Source organism: Vombatus ursinus, unplaced genomic scaffold, assembly GCF_900497805.2.
Source record: "Vombatus ursinus unplaced genomic scaffold, bare-nosed wombat genome assembly UNPS02013089.1, whole genome shotgun sequence".
NCBI lineage: Eukaryota > Metazoa > Chordata > Mammalia > Diprotodontia > Vombatidae > Vombatus > Vombatus ursinus.
The window spans coordinates 25902-47621 of NW_020952867.1; the positions used below are offsets into that span (position 1 = coordinate 25902).

The window sequence follows — 21720 nt, forward strand, 5'->3', positions numbered from 1 at the left end:
GTTCACTTTGTATCAAACCTTAGTTCGATTGGTTAAAAATGACATTCCTACACGCAGGAGATGGGGAGTGAACGCCTGCAGGGCCAATCAACTGTGAGCTTTGGCTAAGCCTCTCCCCTGACACGAGCTCACGTGATCAACCCTCCTTTGGGGAGTGGCGGAAGAATCAAGAGTTGGGACACTCCCCTTCAGACTGCGGCAGAAGTCCGAGCCACTCTCCGAGGCAGACAAGGGCGGGCACGTATACGTGAGCGCGAAGGCGATGACGAGATTCTTTCTCGACGGAGGCTGCGCGATGCGTACGAATTGGACCTCCTACGCTTGCGCAGTGGATTGGGACGGGCGGTTGCTTGTTGGTTGTTGTAGTAACGGGGGAAGCAGCCGTCGGTGGCGGTGGTGAGCCCGGAAAGGGGGCAGGAGGAGGGAAGAAGCGCCCGGCGCAGTCCCTGCCTGCCTGACCCGAACTATGGGAAGATGAGACAGGTACTTGCTGCCGCTGGGCTACTTGGCGCCTTTGGGGACAACCTTGCGGGGAGTTGTGCTTTCCCACCGGACTGGGCTATGGGAAGCCCTTGAGACAAGTGCCTGGTTTCCGGGCGCGTCTCAGGATAGTAGCGGCCACCGTCTTTGATTTTCCTTCTGTCAAATCAATTGTAGGCCCTTCTTGGGTCCCGGGGTGGGGGTTGGCGTGGGAACGGAGGACTTCCAGACGAGAAAGCTTCGCAGCTGGTCACTCCAGGACCTTAGTTTCGACGCCGAGGGTCGTCATGAAACTCTCCTGGAGTTCGCAGGGGGAGGCAGGGAACTGTCCTGGGCAGACCCGGCGAGGAAAGGGAGCTCCAGATCTCACGTTCATCACTGGAAAGTTCAGCCCTGGAAAGTAGCTAGTGCAAAGCACTCCCCGCCTGCAGACGAGCTGAGACTCGGAGTGACTCGCCCATGGAGACGTCTCTCTGTGACCTCCCCTCTTCCTAACTTTCCTTTTAATGTCGAGTGTGGCTTGTGCCATCCTTGACCCCTCACTGTTTCCCCCGCCGTGTGCAGTCTTAGTTGTCAAGTCCTCCATCTCTGGTAATCAACAACCCCCCCCCCCCCCCACTTCTCTGATACTGCAGCCCCATCTCTCATCACTTCACATCTGGATTATGGCAGTAATAGCCTGCACCTTGGCTTCCCTGCCCCAATTCTGCCTCCCGATGCAGTCTGTCTTTCATTGAGCTGTCAGATTTATCTTTCTAAGCTCGCCTGACCATATCACTCCCTCCCCCACCCCATGTAGGAAACTCCAGTGGCTCCCTAGTACCTCCAGGATCAAATATAAAATCAAATATAAAAATATAAAAGTTTGGCTTTTAAAGTCCTCATAACCTGACCCCTTTTCACCTTTCCAGTCTGCTTTTATTTTAGTCCCCTTCATATACTAGGCTATCCAGTGACACTGCCTCCCACACTCCTAAGGTTCTTCAATTAATTTGGGCATTTACACTCAACCCCTTCCACCCCCCCCCCCACCTGCCTGAAATTCTCTCTTTTCTCATTTCTGCCTGCTAGCTTCCCTGACTTCCTTCAAGGCTCAGCCAGAGTCCCATCTTTGGCAAGAAGCCTTTCCCAGCCTTCTTTAATCTTAACGCTTTCCCTCTGAAACTACTCCCAATTTATCTTGTATGTATCTTGCTTGTACATAGTTCTTTGCAAGTTGTCTTCCCCATTAGACTGTGAACTCTTTTAGGGCAAGGACTGTCTTTTGCCTTTCTTCATATCCCCAGCCCTTAGCACAGTGCCTGACACGTAATAGATACTTAAATTGGAGTTAAATTTACTAGTAAATGTCAGAGCTTGAACTCATATTCGAGCTAGTTGACACAGTGGATAGAGTGCTGGGCTTGGAGTCAAGAAGACTTGAGTTCAAATACAGCTGCAGACACTTAATAGCTCTGACCTTGGGCAAAACATTAACTGCTGTTTGCCTCAGTTTTCTCATCTGTAAAATGGGGATAAAAATAACACTTGCCTCCCAGGGTGGTTATGAGGATCACATAAAATAATAGTTGTGCTTAGCAGAGTCTTATATGTTAGTTATTATTATTAATTCAAGTTGTCTCACTCCTATTCCAACACTTTCTATTACATTAGGTTCAGCATTCAGCGTGGTTCAGTTGAAAGAGCTGGGGACATAGGTTCTAGTCTCTGTTTTACCACAAACTTGCTACATGACTGAGTAAATTACTTCACTGGGCCTCATTTTCCACCTCTTTGAAATGAGAAGCTTGGCCTAGATGATCTCCAAAGTCTATTCCATCTTTAATATTCTTTGATTCTACATATCTTTTTCTGGGAGATTCTGTAAGGACATAAAACCCTCTATCAGGAATTTATTTATAGTATGGAGAGAAAGATTGTTTAAAGAATGACAAGGTCTCATATGGAATTTCCAGAATGAATAATTTAGGAAATTATTCTTTGGGCCAGATTGCAATATTTGTACTTTGTCACATAATATAGCCGTCTTGCCAGTCTCATTAAAATCTTGTTGGAAATTTTGATTTTGAAATAAGTAGATTTAAGGTAAAATTTCTTTGTAATCCAGATCAACACCTGTGGGTTTAGCAGAGAAGGACAGTTTTAAAATATATTTGATATTGCAGCGTGGGGAATAGAAAGAGCTGTAGATTTGGAATCAGGAGAATTGTATTTGAATTCTGACTTTTTCATTTACCTCCCATGTGAAGTATGGTAACTGACTTAACTTTTCAAGGTCTCTGTTACCTCATCTATAAAAATGGAGGGATTGAATTATTTACTAAGGTACCTTCCAGTTTGAAATGTAATGTATGACATGTAATGATTTTTCAACCTTATGATTAAGCCTGGGTTTTTTTCCCCCCAACACTATACCTGTTGAATTTATTTTACTGGCATAATGGGGTAATTTTGTTGTCAGAGTGCTTGCCATAGAAATATTCCAGAGGAATAATGCTGGACATGTTAAGGAAATAGCTTTACGAGTGTATTTGAGTTCTGATTAGTTTTGTTTTGCAGGTAGGTTAGGTCCTACCTGCAGCAGTTCTGTCATATTTGCTCAGTTAACACTACCCAAACTCTGTACACCTGTGTCCTTTCTGTAGTACATGTTAACTAAATTTTAGAGCAAAAGAAAGAGAAGCTCAAACTAAATAACTTTTAAAATATGTATATCATAATATACTACTTTTGAGATCACTTTTCATTTTTGTAACACGTAGGAAACTCGTCATTGCTCTATAATTTAAGCTTCTAGAGGTCTGGGTCCATGTTGCCTATATATGTGGCATAGCACGTAGGATATTTTACATATTTAACAAGTAGATCACTATACCCTTTTTCAGAGGAACTGGCTTCCTTTTTGTTGTCTGAAGGTATTTTTCTTGTTAATTATTTTAGGAAACTGTGCCACCCAGATTGTTTGATCTAGTGAGCCAGCAAAGAAAGGTCTCTGAGGCCCCCGTCTGCTGACTGCATGAAAAGCCCTAAAGGAAATGCCAGTCGTGATGGCCCGGGACCTGGAGGAAACAGCATCATCCTCAGAAGACGAGGAGGTGGCAAGCCAAGAGTAAGTAATAGCTAGCAGCCTTTAGCCGGTGGATAAATACAGATTATGGAGTCTGCTAAGCTTATTGTTTTCATCTGTTTCATATTACCCAACTTCAGTTTTAACTTCTTTGGTCAGTCTAGATAAAAATCTTATTCTTAGATCCCTTTTAGTTTCCAGAAGTGGGATAAAGACATGTACTTTTTGAGAGCTCTGGACTTCTGTTGATAAATTTTCTCTAGCATATAGTGTATATACCTTTGAGATTTTGATCTGAGTTAGGGTTCCATGAGACCAGTGGATCATTTTGAGAAGTAGGTCTCTAAACTGTGTGTCATCATTTTATGCTTCATCTTTTCAAAGGTCTCCATACTCATAAATTAAACCATGAAAGACCAAGTGATTTTTTCCAAGGTCACAAAGTAAGGTAGGAAGACTAAAGACTAAAACCCTAATATTTCTGCTTTTTCCTAGTCAGTTGGGTCATATTAATTTGTAGAGTTCTTTTAGGGAGAGGTGGATTATTTAATTATTGGATCATTAAATTATTTGACCCATGTCATTACTACTACTACTATTACTACTACTACTACTACTACTCCTACTACTACCACCATTATTACTACTGATAACATTTATATAGTACCTACTATGTGCCAGGCATTGTGCTAAGCACTTTTAAAAATATCTCATTTTTGCTCAGAACAACCCTGGGAGGTAGGTGCTATTATTATCCCTATTTTACAGATGAGAAAACTGAGGCAAACAGAAGTTAAGTGACTTGCCCAGGGTCACATAGCTAAATCTGACATTTCAATCTCTGAAATTTCTCAGGTATATTCTTTTCTGAAGTGGGGACTCTAATATTTAAGTGAAGTAGATCTTAAAATTGTAGCCTTTTGCAAGGAAATCACCCATTCCTGAAATGATTTTGAAAAATTTGTTTAGACCTCTAAGGTTCAGGATTCTAGGCTACTTAATATGAACAAAGATAACAGAGTCTTAGTCACTTTCACTCCAGGATGTTTATGTCCTCATCTTACTTCTTCCTGTCACCTTTTTGTTCCTTTAGTATTGTCTCTTTGACTATCTCATGAAGTCTTTTATTCTGTTTTAAGAATTATTGATTTACTTCAGAACCATTCAATATATCAATGTACTCAGAGGTTAGGTCTTTCTAGGTATTTGCAAGAGAATATCTACAAATCTATCCCAACTTATTTTTGAGGTTAAATTGACACCAGGTTTACAAATTTAATTTTGACTAAAGTTAGCTATTAGCTTATCTCAAACCCTTTTGTATACCCTGTTGTATTGACATTGTCTTTATTCACTTTTCTTCAGATTGTGTTATAAGACTAAGAGAGGAAGGGAAGGTTGAATTGGTAGTTAACTCCAAATCACCTTAAAATTTCATTGAGCTTGGGGACTTCTAGTCCACTCCTGTACTATTAAATACTAACTTTCTTCTACTGCAGTCAAGTCTGTGAGATTCATATGGTAGTTGGGATCCACATGGGAGATAAATCCACATGAGAGATGAGATCTGGGAAGTTTCCATCACACCAACTTTCTCTTTAGATCCATGGAACTGATTTATTCAAAAGCTACCTAGTTGGCATTTCTCTTACCCATGGCTAGCAAATCCTGAATTACTGTTCCTATAATCTCTGTCATTCAGAACTACTAAGAGGGCAGATAGGTCATGCAGTGGATAAGAGTGCTGGACCTGGAGTAAGGAAGACCTGAGTTCAATACTGCCTCAGATACTTAGTAGCTATGTGACTCTGGGCAAGTCATTTAATCTCTCAGAGCCTCAGCATCTGTCTCACGGGGTTGTGAGATCCCAATGAAATATATATTTTGTGTTTTAGAAACCTTAAATCACTGTATAAATGCAAGCTATTATTATTAAATATTAGCTACTTCCTTGGGCAAAAATTATTTTCTTCTCCTACATCTTCACATACTATCATTCCTGTCTGTGGCCAAGTTAGTCCCCCATCTCCCCATTCCTATTTTCCTACATCTTTCACTGTATCCTCTGGAACCCTCATTTTTTTTTTAGGAGGTGGGGTAGAACCAGACCTGTGATTTCACTGGTATAGGTAATTATGAGAAATCTCCTTCTACAAATGTAGAGTGGCACCTAGTCTGAAACTTTTAGTGTTTTAGAGGTGCTTTGGGCAAATGCCCAAGATCACACAGCTAAATCTTCCTGACTCTGAGGCCAGCTATCCACTCACTACACCAGGTACCTTTCACCCATATTCAATTGTTAAGAAATTCCCATCCATTCTTAGTCTTTTCCATCTTGTCACTAACTAAAACCTTGATTTCTTCTGAATACAGCGAATCCCTAGCTGCCTTCTCCTATGCTGGTTAATCCTTTTCCAATGTTCCCTTTAGTTAAAGGTCTAGAAGGAGATGTCAGCATATTATTTGTTTCTTATTGTCATTTTCACACCAAAATTACTTAAAGATTCAACTTTAATTCCATATATTAAGTGCCTCTTTGTGTAAGGCACCATAGTATATTGGATGGAGAGCCAGCTTTGGAGTCACGTAGGCTTGGCTTTCAGTCCTGTCTCTGACTCACACTAGTTGTGTAAATACAGGCAATTCATTTAATCTCTTAGTGCCCTAGGCAGCTTTCTAAGACTTTTAAGTTACATATCAAGAGTTATTACTTTCCATCTGTGGAAGAAGATTCCACATCTGTAGTTCTCTACAATGAAATCACAGTTCTGGGGTGGGGAGTGTATCAGTGGAAATATGAGGCATTGTGCACGGTACCAGTGACACAGAGTCAGAAACAAAACCCTGCTGTCTGATTATGTTACCCAGTTGGTGCCAGCTCCTGGCTTGGAAGTTATTTGCTTACATTCCTCAGAGACTTAGTACTTGACTTTTAGTCTTCCTTTATTCTCTAACTTCTGCTATCATTATCAGTGCCTTTAGGATTCATGTTGATAATCTTCTTCAACTCCCATGATCACTTTCAGCATTATTTGAAATTGTGCCACTTCTAAGAGCCTGAACACCACAATTCCCTTCTCTGCTCATAGTCTCTTACCTTTCTAATCTCACACCGACCCAATGAACCTCTTGAACCTGCTCCTCATCTTCACCTTGACCTCTGGTCCCTCAAACCTTTTCTGCTCTCCAACTGACTTCATTGCTTCTTTTTGTAGTTTCCTGATTTTAACAAGGCATTGGCCTCCACTCTTGAATTCCTTGCCCTTTTATCCTTTCATTTTTCCTCCCCTACTAATCCCTAATACTGGGTCATTCCTGCCATTTGTCTTCCCTGCACTTGTATTTCTGAGCTAGTAATTGTTGCTAGAGGAAGCCAGGATTGAAATTGTGCTGTTTCTCTCTCCCGTTAGATTGTAATTGAGGTTAGGGACTATTTGATTTTGCTTTTTGGTATCCCCAGTTCCTGAAATAGTGTCTTCACATCACAGGCTTTTAATATGTGTCTATTTAATTAAATTGACTTTCAAATCTGCTATTAAATTGGACCATAAATCCCTTCCTGTTTATATAGATTCATTCTAATTCAATAAGGATTTATTAAGCACCTATTGAGTTTGAGACACTGTTTGAGATTAGTGGGGATACAAAACCCAAAGTGAAATAATAATCCCTTTTCTTAAGGAGCTCTGTCTGACCTATAGTCTAGTTTCATGAATCTTATGGTAAATAGTCATTGACTTCTTTGGAAAAGTTGACCTTCATTATACAAACTATTGGAATTGTGGGGCTTTAATCCTGTTAAGACAGGTAATTTGATCTGAATATTTCTGACTAGGGACATCTTTTTTATGTCTATTCTTGTCCCTCGCCTTTATTAAAATAGTGCTAATTGCTTGTTACTCTGGAGTCCAGAGTCTGGACCATGAGCATAAAAAAGCTTAGGCAGCTAAGGGGACATTCTTTGCTTCAGTTAACATAAGTAAGTAGTCATCTCTGTGTTTTGCTTGAGGTGTCAGGATATAAATTTATTGCTATTGCTACGGACACATTCATACTAGGACTTGATATGAAATCAAAGTGAAATTAGTGAATCTGAAGTGAAATTTAGTGAAATTTTAGTCACTAAAATTTTTGATTTCTTAAAGCTATATTTATGGGACAGCTAGGTGGCACAGTGGATAGAGCACTGGCCCTGGAGTCTGGAGGACCTGAGTTCAAATCTGGCCTCAGAGACATAACACTTACTAGCTGTGTGACCCTGGGCAAGTCACTTAACCCCCATTGCCCAACCAAAAAGACAAAAAAAAAAAGGCTGTATTTGTGTGATTTATATAAAGGTGATGGTGATTATTAACAATCATTTGAGTGCTTAGTGTGTGCGAGGGACTGTGCTAAACACTGTTAGAGATAACAATAGCTTATGTTTATATAATGTTTTAGGGTTACAGGACATTTTCACTTGCATATATCATCTTGCTTGATTTTCACACCAGCTCTAAGAAGTACAGGTAGTATGGATTTTGTGCCCATTTTACAGATGAGTGAACTGAGTCTCCAAGAGCTTACATCTCATAGCTGTCCAGAGTCACTTGGCTGCAAAGTAGTAGATCTGGGGCAGAAGATATTCTAACTCTTAAAGAGCAGGCCGACTGCTTGGGAAGATCAGATGTATAAAGGCAATTACAACACAAAGTTGCACATAAGACGTGCCAAATGATGGCTTCAAAGAGGGGAGAAATCACTATGGTCTAGTCTTACCAGGAAGGCTTTGTGGAGGAATTGTAACTTAGATAATTAGAGAAAAGCAGGGAGGGCTTTTATGTCAAGGGTAATAATGCAAGCAATGAGACAGAGGCAGGTACATGAGTGATTCACATCTTCATCTTTTAGGCATTATTCCTCTGTATTCACTTAAGTTCCTCCTGCTTAACAATGAAGTACTCTCAAATCTATTTTTTGTTTATGAATATTTTTCCATCTTTGAATTTTATAGAATTACCCTGTTGTTTAGATAGCACAATAGTGCCAGTCTGTAACTAGTGATAGATTTGGCAATGCCTAGCTTGTCTCCAAAGCCTGTGCCCAAGCTTTGTAGGAAAGTGCACCTGCTTGTCTTTTTTTCCTTCAAACTCTGGCTTCAAAACACAGGCCAAGGTTAAAAACATAACAAACCCCAAATGTTCTTGTTTGCCAAAAAAAAAAAATCACCTTAAAATCCCACTTTGTCATAGATGGTCATTTTTACCCCAGTCAAAGAGCAAAAACAATAAGCATCCACATTCCATCTCTAGAAAGCTAACTAGGATTGGTGCCCACATTGCTTTCTTTACTAAGCAGCTGCTGGCACTTTGCCCTGAAAGCTGTTCTACTTCCAAGAATGGTAATCCTGGCAGCCAGAATTTTAGGTGTGGATCCTTTTGTGCTTAGTTTGGGAGTGAGAATATTGGCATTAAGACTCAGGGGTATGGACTTTAATAAGGAGTTGGAGGTGTGCAAGTTCTGCTATTAATGCCACGCGTGTTGCAGACTTTTAAATTAAAAACAGTATGAAGTTTTGTTCTAATGTCCTCATCTTTGTATGAATAGGCTAGCTCACTTTTCCCAAAGAGTCCTGTTTGCTTTTCAAATCTAGACATTGAAGGCACAGAACAAGATGAGAATTTAATTGGGGACATTGAATTTTACAATTATTGAGTTGAAAAGGACCTCAGAAGTCATCTAGTCTAACTTACTCCCAGAAAGGAATTACCCTCTACAACATCTCTGACAAATAGGCATCTAGTCTTCATTTAAAGACCTTTAGTAACAGGGAACTTCTCATCTCTTAAATTGGTACATTTCCTTTTAGAGCAGCTTTAATTGTTAGGAAGTTTTCTCTTATTTTAAGACGTCTCCTTCTGTAATTTCTACCCATTGATCATAGTCATGCCTTCTGGAGCCAATCAGAACAAGTCTGATACCTCTTCCACATAATAAATACCACCAGATGTTTGGAGAATACTTTTCTGGTCCTTCCTCCCTTATGTACTCAAAGCTTTTCTTCTCTAAGCTAAATATCTTCTGTCTTTTAAAAGAACTTCTTTTTAAAAAATAGATTTTTATTAGTATCTTTTGTTTTTACTTTGCCTAGAATTTCCCTTTGGGGCCCTCTATATGGCACAGTGGATAGAGCACCAGGCCTGGAGTCAGAAAGACCTGAGTTTGAATCTGGCCTCAGACATTTACTAGATGTGTGACTCTGGCGAAGTCACTTAACCCTTTTTTTCTCAGTTTCCTTATCAGTAAAATGAACTGGAGAGGGAAATGGCAAACCACTGCAATGTCTCTGAAGAAAACCCCACATGAGGTCATAAAGAGTCAGACACAACTGACATGACTAAACAACAACAATAACAAAATAATTTCCCCTTGTATTCCTTCTTTTCTCCCCCTTCCCAGATGCTCTCCCTTATAACAAAGAGTTTCATCATAGCTTCTTATGGCCTTGTTTGAGTCTCCTCATTATTATGATTGTGTGACATAAACTATGAGTACTAGTGATGCACAGAGGCTGTCCACTTGTCATTCCTTGCTTTTGACACATGACCTCCTTTTTTTCTCATACTTGATGTTATCCCATGTACCTGTCCTTGGCACATATTGACTCTTGGATCATAGACAGGTCTCTTATTTCTAGTGTTGATAACATCTCTAAGTCTATTAGATTTTTTTTATATTTAAAAATTTTTTTTTTCTAATTTTTATTTTCAGTTCCAAATTCTCTTTTCCCCTTCTCCTCTCCTCCCTTACCCAATGAGAAGGCAATAAAAACATAATGCATTACTAATGTGTATAGTCATGTAAAACAAATTCCTAAATTAGCCATTTCCAAAAACATGCTTTAATCAGCACTTTGAGTCCATCACTTCTCTATATGGTGGTGGATAGCATATTTCATTATGAGTCCTTTGAAACTGTGGTTGGTTATTCTCTTGATTAGAGTTATTGAGTCTTTCTTAGTTGGTTGTCCTCATGATATTATTTTATAAATTGTTCTGGTTCTGCTCATGTTATTCTGCATCAGTTCATATAAATTTTCCCAATTTTTTCTGAAACCATTCCCTTCATTTCTTTGTTGTTCACTTGTTTCAGTCATGTCTGACTCTTCATGACTCCATTTGAAGTTTTCTCGACAAAGATACTGGAGTGGTTTGCCATTTCCTTCTCCAGCTCATTTTACAGATGAGGAAACTTAGGCAAATAGGGGTAAGTGATTTGCTCAGGGTCACACAACTAGTAAGTGTCTGAGGCTAGATTTGAACTCAGGAAGATTAGTCTTCCTGACTCCAGGACCAACACTCTATCCATTGTGCCAACTAGCTGCCTCATCATTTCTTAGCACAATAGTATCCCATCATATTCATATATCATACCTTGTTTATCATATCTTGCCATTTCCTAAATGATAGGCATCCCATCAGTTTTTCAGTTTGTTGCTACCACAGAAAGAGCTGTTATAAATATTTTTGTACAGATGGGAGAGTCAAAGGGTGTGCACAGGTTAGTGGCTTTCAGGGCACAGTTCCAGATTACTTTCCAGAATGTTTGGACCAGTTCACGAGTTCACAGATCTACCAACAGTGCATTAGAGAACCTGTTTTCCCACAACCTCTCTAGCATTTGTCATTTTCCTTTTTTGTCAGCTTAGCCAAGTTATAGTATTTAAGAGTCATTTTAAGAGTCGTTTACGTTTTTCTAATTATTAGTTATTTAGAGCATTTTTTAACATGGCTCTTGATAGCATGGATTTCTTCTTCTGAAAACTTACCTATTTATATCCTTTGACTTTCAATTGGGGAATGGTTCTTATTCTTATAAATTTGACTAAGTTTCCTATATATCTTAGAAATGAGACTTTTCAGACAAACTTGCTGCAAAATATTTTATACCTCTCCCCCTCCACACCCTCCCCCCGTCCTGCTTCTCTTCTAATTTTAGCAGCATTGGTTTTGTTTATGTAAAAACTTCTTAATTTTATGTAATTGAAATTGTCTATTTTAACTTGCTGTAAACCTCTCTTTCTCTTGTTTGGTCATGAACTCTTTCTTTATCCATAGATCTAACAGGTTTTGTAAGACTACAAGCTGATTAACAGGTTCCTGTCTACATTGGTAGAGGGAATTCCTATATCAGAAGTTCCATGTAGGTCCAGTCCTGTCTCATCCCAAATACTGTAGGTAATTCATCACTGAAAATATGCTTTAAGCTACTGTGCCCCACCATCTCTTTCTCTGTTGTCCTTTGGACTACTTGAAATTTTGATTCTTTGATTCTTTGATTCTAATTCTATTTTGGGCCAATCTCATTGTCCGTCTGTGAGCTAATTCCAGGTCATAGGATCATAGATTTAGAGCAGGAGAAGACCTTAGAGGTCATCAAATCCAACCTTCTTATTTTACAAATGGGGAACTGAGGCACAAAAAGGTTAAGATATATGTACTAACTCAAAGGATCGCCCACATAATTACATGTCATAGCTTGGACTTCTGCTCAATGTATTTAACACAATATTAGCTTTAAACAGGAACATCTACATCATTCATTTTCCATTTGTGCCATTTGTACATATTTTATGACAGTGGCAAATAACTCAGTTGTTTTATACTTAGATTGACAGAGGTTGGTTGAACAATTACTTATTACTCAATAAGCATTCATTAAGCTCTTGCTGTGTGCCAGGCACTGTCCTAAGCAGCTGTAAGTAATAATGATAAATAATATAATAATAATGATAAGTAATGATAAAGGAATCTTGTATGACTTTAACCTATGTATGAGATTTGGAGGAGAAATTTTAAGCTGTCATTTTGTTCTGCCATGTCAAACACTTTTTTTCCCCTAATCAACAAACAGTAACTGTGATGCAGGAGGATCTTATATTTTGTGCACTTTTCACTCAGTTGTGTGACTAAATATGTGGTCTACTATAGAGAATCATCTGTAAAGCCCCTCTGTTCCCTTTTCATATTTTCATTAAGAAAAACATCAATACCTATATAGAGCTTTCTCCTGAAGATTAGAGAGTAGGCATAGGGGTTGTAGTTATTTGTGCCTCCTTGGTCCTTTTTGAGTAATGGTACTATTCATCTTTAAAATTTGTTGTCGTCTTGTCAGCTTTATCTATGAAACAATCTCATTCCGTCAATGTACTCTACTCAAAGCCTTTCAAGTATGGTAGAAGCAGCCATGTTCTGCTGGTACAGCCATGAAGAACTCATGGTTCCTACCACACCACGATTGAAATACTGAAGTAGACTGTGATAGAGGACAGTAACTGTATAAAGAAAGAACTATAATGTATAACGTAAGAACCATAAATTAAACGTATTTAGCACTTGAGGGTTTACAAAACATTCATCCCACAAAATGCCCTGTGATGTAAGTAGTACAAGTGTCATCTCCATTTTCCGGAGGAGGAAATTAAAACCCAGAGAAGTCAAGTGACCATTTCACTTGAGCTACTTTTTAACCACGTCTTTCCCAAATCTACAGTTGATTTTCTTGAGCGCAAATGCAGGACTTTACAGTTATCTCTATTAAATTTCATTTTAGCTTCAGTCTATCATTCCAGCCCATTGAGTAACATTTTGCCATGCAATATATCCCTCCCAGCTTTGGGTCATAGTTGTGATCAGCATGTCATTTGTGTCTTCATATATGCTGTTGATAAAAATATCAGCCAAACAGGTCTATGGACAGATTCTTGCAGCACTCAACCAGAGATGGAACCACCTCCAATTTGACAGAGATTCATTGGTCTACACTCTTTAGATCCAGTTAGTCAACTCATTCAAAATCCTTTTAGCTGTTTATTCTTTCTTTTTCACCTCTTTTACCTTGTCTACAAGGACAAGGAGAACCTTTGTCATATTTGACATAATATTTTGTTATTAAAATCCGGCCATACTCTGTCTATGTTGTTAGTCTAGTAATTATCAAAAAAAGAAATAATGAGGTTGGGGGAGCATGACTTATAAACATTTTTGATATAGTATTATTTCTTCCCTGTTCTGCCTTATTAATGTTATAAGTGTACTTGGATTTTCATCCCTGTTCTGGAATGAGGAAAATCCTTTAAAATTCCATTTATTTTGTGAAGAAAAATTCCAAAGAATTCTGGATTTTTTAAAGAATATTTCCTTCTAAAATGCTCTCCACATCCTGAGAAAGAATTTTAGAATCTGAATGTAGATGTAAGCATACTATTTGCTCTCTCTTTTTGTTGTTGTTTTGTTTTGTTTCTTCTTTCTTGTGGTTCCTCCCATTGGTTCTAATTCTTCTTTATAGCATGACGAATGTGAAAATATGTTTAATGTATGTGTAGAGCCTGTATCAGATTGCGTACTGTCTTAGGGAGGGGGAGAAAATTTAAAACTCAAAATCTTATGGAAGTGAATGTTGAAAACTAAAAATAAATTAGTTTAAAAAAAAAAAACAAACCCAAACCAAACCACCACAAACAAACAAACAAGAGTGTTTCCTACTTCAGAATTCTTTGGAATGACACCTAACGCCTTAGGATTGATTATGCTGAGTATTTTCCCAAGGATAATTCAGATTGAGTCAGAGCCTTAGTTCTATATTAGAAGAAAACAGAAGTTGTTTTATTTGCTTCCTCTAAAAAAGGTATTGTCTAATGTAATGCAGAATTTAAGTGAAAGTATTTGAAGTCAAATAAGGTTCATGGGTTCACAGGTCTGGACTGGAAAGGATGTCATGAAGCTGCCCAGTCCAACGTGGTTCTTTTTACAGTTTTTTGGCGTGGGATCTTAGGGTAACTCATTGTGTTGATTTATAAGGAAGAATGAATGTGAGAGCTAAAGAGATGTACGAACTATGGTTTGTGTACTCAAAAAACCTAGTTTTTTTGGTATGGTAACCAATAGTTATTTTTATTGTTTTAAGGGATCATCCCTGCATTATGTGGACAGGAGGCTGCAGGAGAATTCCTGTCTTAGTGTTCCATGCAGAGGCCATTCTGACAAAGGACAATAACATTCGAGTAATTGGAGGTAGGTGTTATTGCTGGTACCTTGTTTATCCTTCTGTGACATTCCTGAGCATTCTTGTAATACCTCGCCTTGCAGAAGCTGAGATTACGTAGAGGTAGGAAAGAAGACTTTCTGTGTGACAATTATTTTGATATTCCGTGTTTGAAATGATTTTTCATCTCAGACTACTTTTCCCATCTCATGTTCTCTTGTCACTGTCTAATGCTGTAAGTGTCATAATTAGTCTGTAGATATCTACAGACTAACCTATTACTGTTTGGTGGTATGAAAGAGATTTTTCCCCCTTAAATGGAATTTAAACTCTGTTCTTGAAGTGGTAGGAAGCTCTTTAAAGTCTCTAATCTCCTAACAGTAAGATGGGTTCAGGGGAGGGTCACTATCTACTTGTGGGATTTGAAACCTCTGGACTTATACTTCCTCCTAATCTTTCTAGCTCATTAATGGGACATTGCTTAAAGGGACTTAGTTCAGTAGTATCAGCTGAAAATAGAGGAACTGAAATTTTGCTACTGTTTGTTAAGAAGCTTTATCTTGATGTGACATTAAATATACTGAAATTTAAAATTAAAAACACATTTTTCACATTGCACAACAATCAATAAACACCTACTAGAGGAAAAAAAAAACCCATCACATTCTTAACCTGCCTTTGCTTGAATGTTCAAATGATCACTTGTATTCTGTAGCAATAGACAGACCTCTTAAAATTTGGATGCCCATAGGAAACTCATCATCCTGCCAGATCACATCAGATTTGGTCCTCATACCTCTTCAGTACACTCTGCTCATGTTTGGAGTGAACTCCTCTCAAAACCTCCATTTAAGGAGGATATCAGTCCACCTCTCAAAACTTCCTTTTAAGGAGGATATCAGTTCAGCCATTTCTTCATTTCCACTCAACTGTATGGCTTTGGACTTCTTCAGCATGCCCCCATGCTCGATACCTCCTTCCTCTTTTCATTTTCCTTTCATGTGTTGTCTTCCCTTGGTAGATTGCAAACTGCTCGAGGGCAAAGATTGTCTTTCTTTTTTTATTTATATCTCCAAGGCTTAGCATAATGCCTGACTACGTAGTAGGTGCATAATACATGTTTGTTGACTGCCTGCTGACTAACATGTCCACTCTTCACCTGCAAAATGAGAGGATTGGACTTCTAGCTCTGGATACTATGATTCTGTAATGGGGCTGACATGTCTAGACAGTAATTCTGTCTTGAAAAATCTAGGGGTATTCGTGAAATAAGTTACCACTGATATGGAAGCCATGAAAGCTAATGCATTCTTAGGTTGTACTAAGAGAGTCATAGGGTCTTGTACTAGGGAGGTAAGTAGTCCTGCTAAGCCCAATCCTGATCAGACCAAATCTGAGTATATTCAGTTCTGAGTACCATATTTTGGGAACAATGTTGATTAGTGCTTGTATATGGGATTTTAGTTCCAGTATGGGTTGTGCTATGTGTTTGAGGTCCCTTCCAATTCTCATATTTTTGTATTTCTGTGGAAAGTTGTACTTTATAGTTATTGGGAAAAAATTTCATTCAACAAATATGTTGTGACTCTAACCAGGGGAGTCTCTTCTCATTTTTTTTTTTGGTGAGGCAGTTGGGATTAAGTGACTTGCCCAGAGTCACACAGCTAGTGAATGTTATGTGTCTGAGGTTGGATTTGAACTCAGGTCCTTCAGACTCCAGGGCCGGTGCTCTATCCACTGCAACACCTAGCTGCCCCGTCTCTTCTCATTTTACAGTCCCCTTTCTCTACGCATTATTCCTTTAACTTAAAAAAGAATACACTAAACTACTTTTCAAAAGTTCTATACTTGGGAGTCTTATGTTTCTGGCAGTCCTTTTCATTATACTGACAAATTCAAGTAGCTTATTGTTTAATTATTTCCTTCCTTAGTGAAAAGAACAATTTTGTTGACTCTTTACCCCAGTTGCTTTGTAGTTTTCTGAGTTCTTCTTTGTGTAGTCTTGTGATTTCTGTAGTGCTGTGTTTGACTCAGACTCTGTATCTGAGAACTATCAGGACAGTTCGTCACCTTGTGATTAAATCCCCTGAGAAACAGGTCTAGATTTTTTTGTTCCTTTTCTTTTTACTCTTTTTGTCATGTGTCCCATATTAGATATCAACATTGTTTTTTATCTTTCTGTTTTTGTATCAATGCTTTAAAAATTCAATGTTGTATTAAGCTTCACTACTCTCAAATATTTTTATAGGGTATTGTTTCTTTCCTATTCTGCTTCATTAATACTTTATATCTCTTCCATTTTACAATAGTATGTTCTTGAAAAATTGTGTATGTAGTGAATTTATATAAATTAGCTTGTGTTTTAGGCAACCAATGCTTGTTGACTTTATTGTGAAATGCACTAAGAAAATCCTCTGTTTGAATCAATAGTCAAGAAATCTTTTTTTTTTTTTAAAGCAGAGATTCCTGTTATAATGTGGCAATCAACAAATAGCTTACCTGTTTTGTATCTCTGGATTTTTTTATGAAATAAATCTCTTAAAGCAGGGCATATGTGTTCTATCATATAGATGTATGTGAGTATGGTGTGCTAGTATGTCACATTTCAAAATTTTAGTCTTTTCATATAATTTTTTCATTCTTTTTTTCCATACTGTGTGTATGTGAAGACTTAAAATCCTTTAAAATCCCACTGCTTCCTGTTCATATACTTGTTCATGTGCTTTTATATGGACAGATTACTCATTCATTGTTACAGTTTTTACTTTAGCAGTTTTAAGAGCTTTTGGTAAGAGACTCTGTGCATGCTTTTATTTCTGGGTCTTGTCAGTTGGAGGGTAGGAAGGAGGTGAAAATTTTATGGTATCAGTAAGACTGGCCTTGGAAGGATGTGAACTGGGAAGTAACATACTTAATGGTTTGGTAGCGGCACAATGGGGTGTCATATCTTAATAGATGAGAATGTAAGGCTGGGATTGTGGTTCTTGACCAGTGGTATGAAGCACTTCTACACTTTTTAAAAGAGATGTCAATATTTTTTTTGGGTGGCATGTTCCATTGCCATAAGATCCTAGAATTTAAAGTTGTAAAGGGACCTTAGGGACTGTCTAGTCATTTTGTAGTAGAGTAAATGGAGGCCTAAAGAAGTTAAGCAATCTGCCCAAAGTAGAAAAAAAAATGGAATGTGGGCTCCTTTGAGGCAGGCTTTGTCTCTGTGTCCATGGTCCCTAGCATACACCCTTGCTCTGACATATTTGTACTTAATAAAATATCTGTTAAGTGAATGTGAGCAAAGCAAGTAACAACACTGGGTCCTCTGACTCCAAGTCTAGTGCTCTTTTCACCACCCCCACAGGCTTATGTGAAAGTCATTAATGAAGAACGTCTTGGTCTGTGCTGCCACATCCATCTCACCTCCACCTTTAGAGATGCATCTTCTGCTTGGGCTAGGATTGTATCCAGGAGGAAGAAGAAGAGTCTCTGTGCTCCCTGGAGAGGAGGCAGCTCCATCAGTCAATGTCCTGAGAGAGACTTACTTCCACCAAAGCTAAGGATGAATGTAGTCATCGATTCTACTGTGTCATGAGCACTCACGTTACAGTCTACAAAGACTGACTGCTGCCACCCACTTTCTTGTAACTTTATTCCAAAGGTAGCATTGAAAGTTATCATTGGAAACACACAATATTTTCAGACTTTAAAGTTTTATTTCATGCATTTAGAGCAAAGCAATTGCTTCACTTTTCATTCCATATTTCCTGTGTCCAGCACTTGGCCAGCCCAACTTCTGGTTTAACTTGAAGTGCTTGGTCAGCAGCAGCAGAAGGAATGTAAATCCACATGCCTGTATTATAATTCCCTGTTGGGTAACAGAAGTGAGACATTTTGTTAGCTGTTCCTGTGTCTCTTCACTGCTGTATCACCTGGTTAAGTTGCAGCTTGGCGATGATGGTTCGATCCTTTTTAGCATTTTTTCTTGGTTCCTAAGCACTGGGTTTTCTTTTCTACTTAAAAAAAAATCTGAGCTAACATATTATAAGAACAACTGAATATGAAGATCTAGCACAAAGGGTATTACTATAAAATAATGAGACTTTTTCTCTTGTACTTTATATGATCTCTCTCCTTAGCCACATCTTTTGTGTGTGTGTGCGTGTTTGTGTATAAATTTACTGTGGCACTTCTATAAGTTCTTCAAGAGATCTGTGATTTTTATCAGTATGGGTACTAATTCTACCAATGCAGATTACAACCTTTTGCCATAATAGATGAACTTCATGAATTTCTATGGCCAAAAAATTGTCCCTGTCTATCCTTTTTAGTGAGGATACTCTCTGAAGTTAGGCTGGCACATAGGTGGCAGACACACAGTTTGACATGAGGCTTAATAGGACCAGATACAGCTTGTGCTCTTCTTGCATACTGTTAGAGGATCCAGGGCTACCTTGATGTTTCACAGAGCCTCTTGAATAGGACTTTGGAGTTACAGTAGCTAATTTACCATACATTTAATGATATAAAGAATCATTATTGTGTTCCATCATAATTTAGCACAATTAATAATCAGCTTATATAACTGGAATTAATAATACTTTTACACAATCCAGTACCATTGTAAGTTTTTTCTTTTCATTTTGTTAATTTTCCAGTAACTATAATTGATGTTTTTTTTTACAATTTTCTCATCACAATTTTCTCTCCTTCCTGATTCTTAAAACTCTCATCCTCTGGGGATGAGGTATTTCCTTCATTCTGCTTCATCCATCAAGACAGTCCATGTCATACTACTTCCCATTCTTTGGTGCTTAGGCTTTAGGAAGCAGAAATAGTTGAACATCAGACTATTGATTACTTACCTAATTGTGGTGGGTATTGTGGATGGGCCAGCTGCATGATCTCTGCATTCTAACAAAAAAACAAAAAGAAAAGAAATCAGTTTAGCAAAACTAAACAACCCATCAACTGAGTCTGACATTTTATTATATAGTATTCTATGCCCATTGTCCCCACTTCTCTCAATGAAGGAAGAGTGATACATTTTCTCTTTTATCATGTAATATATTCTTAATAAGTCTGGGTTGGTAGACTCAGGGACAGACTTGGTCATTACAGTTACACAATATTCAGTTTGGAACTTTTTGTTTTTTTCCATTTACGTTGTTGTAGTCATTGTGTGTATTGTTTTCCTGAGTCTACTTATTTTACTCTGCATCATTTCAGACAAATCCTATGCTTATTTAAATTCTTCATTATTTCTCAGCAATATTCCACTATATTTATGTGCCATAATTTTTTTGGCCATTATCCAAATGGACCTATAGATGAATTTCGAATGTATATATCCAGCCTGAAAAGCTTTCTCTTAACTCTAGTCCCACATTGCCAGCTGCCTACTGGACATCTTTTCTTGGAGATCCAGTGGACACCTTAAGTTCAGTGTATCCAAAGTGGAATTCATTATCTCTTATTCCTTAAACCTATTCTTTTTCTAAACTTCTCTGTTGAGGGCATTATCTTCCCAGGCTCCTAGGTTCATAACCTCCAAGTCATCCTGGATTCTTTTCTCTCCCCAATCCCTCCAAATTCAATCAGTGCCCAGTGGACATTATGCAACACAGATTTGTAGTGGACCTCTTAAGAAAGGTTGCATGACTTTTTCCACCTTTGTTTAGCAGCAGATTTGTAGAAGTGAAGGGAGCAGATGGTGGGAATGCTCTGAGGCTGAAGTTTGTCAGGGCACAATTGGCAATATGATAAGGGATTTAACATCTCAAGAGAAGAGGATGGTATGAGGTTGAATTGGTTCACCCAGAGGTCAGGATGGGGAAAGGAGAAGAATATGGCTAGTGCAAGGGTGATGGCCTCAGAGAGAACTGAGAAATTGAGAGATTGGAAGTCTTGGTGTGGACAAAGAGCAGAGTTTGGTATTAGAAGGAAGAGGGAGAGAGTTGGAAAGCCAGTAGATTGTGATCAGACAAGGGAATTTGAGAGTTCCTGAACAAGAAGATTGTGCATTTGTAGGTGATGATAAGATCATTAAATGTATGACTATCTCTGAGTGTAGCTGAGGTTATGTGAAGGTGAAAGTCATTAGAAATGAGCAGGCTGAGTAACTGGGAAGTAAAGGTATTTGAGGGAGTATTAATATAAGTATTGATATATGAGGCCGGGAATTGAGGAGGAGAGAGATTGTTAGCCAGGTACCGAACTCACTAAGGAAGGAAGGAAAGGGAGTGTCCTGGAGGTCTGTAGAGAGCAGCTACCAGAATTTTATTGGGTGGTACGTGTAGACTGTATAGACTTCAAAGGAGGTGAGGTTATTGATTAATGGTGATAGGAGGAGAACTTGGAAGTGGTAATGAGGAGCAAGGAGGGTTCTAACTCCCCCATCTCAATCAATGAACTTAGGGGAGTGAGTTAAAGTACAGCCGGTGCTGAACAGAATGACCAAGGAACCAACTGAACGTAGGTCTCAATGAAAGCCATGAAATAGAAAGTGTGAGAAAGGAAAAGATTTGAAATGAAACGAAGTTTGTTGCCTATGGAGCAGCCATTCTGGAGGGTACAGTGGTTGCAACTTTGGGGTGAGTATATTTAAGGGGATGATAATATGGTATTGGATATTGGGGAAGAGGATTTAAATGATGATCTGTAAGGGTACAAAATCACTGGTATGTGGAGGGCAAGACCATGTGGGAATTTGTTAATCATTACTTGAAAAATTTAAAGAGATTTTTGAAGTCAATCATATTGTCTGACCTAAGGGTGGAGTCCTTTCAGAATCTGAGGCAGTTTAGGCCAGCTGGAAAAACTTGGGACAAGAGTGGTTTTACTCTTCTTCCCCATAGCAGAAGACTGGGCTGGAAGCATGATGGAGTGGCACCCTCTCCCAACACCTCAGCATGGAGAGACTGATTAGATGGAATGGCTCTTCTCCTATTCCTGCAGGAGACTGGAGATCAGGCAAGAAATGCATAGATACGATGTAAAGAATCCAGTTTAAAATCCCAGGGAAGGCTGGAGATCAGGCAGGAGATGTGTACAGCCAAATGGAAGGCCCCCTGCCATTCCTCTTTACACTCCTTCTGGAGGTCATGGTGCTGCAAGATGGAAGGTATGCCTCCTGGCCTGCCAGAGGCTAGCAATCAGGT

At 38.6% G+C, this 21720-nt stretch overlaps 1 protein-coding gene across 1 annotated transcript; it reads left to right on the forward strand.

Annotated features, from left to right (window-relative positions):
• Positions 1-355: 355 nt before the first annotated feature.
• Positions 356-21488, forward strand: LOC114040411 (tubulin polyglutamylase TTLL5-like). Its single transcript, XM_027858513.1, has 4 exons — positions 356-483; positions 3421-3589; positions 14492-14598; positions 21418-21488. Exons 2-4 carry the CDS (start codon positions 3516-3518, stop codon positions 21486-21488), a joined length of 252 nt encoding a protein of 83 aa, XP_027714314.1. The 5' UTR covers positions 356-483; positions 3421-3515.
• The last annotated feature ends 232 nt before the right edge of the window (positions 21489-21720 follow it).

What these genes read in the sequence shown, in the direction of transcription:
- LOC114040411 (XM_027858513.1), top strand. Translation starts at nt 3,516, where the DNA reads ATGCCAGTCGTGATGGCCCGGGACCTGGAGGAAACAGCATCATCCTCA. An exon ending in GAGGAGGTGGCAAGCCAAGA is followed by an intron (nt 3,590 to 14,491) that starts GTAAGTAATAGC and finishes TATTGTTTTAAG; the next exon opens with GGATCATCCCTGCATTATGT. An exon ending in TAACATTCGAGTAATTGGAG is followed by an intron (nt 14,599 to 21,417) that starts GTAGGTGTTATT and finishes TCTTCCCCATAG; the next exon opens with CAGAAGACTGGGCTGGAAGC.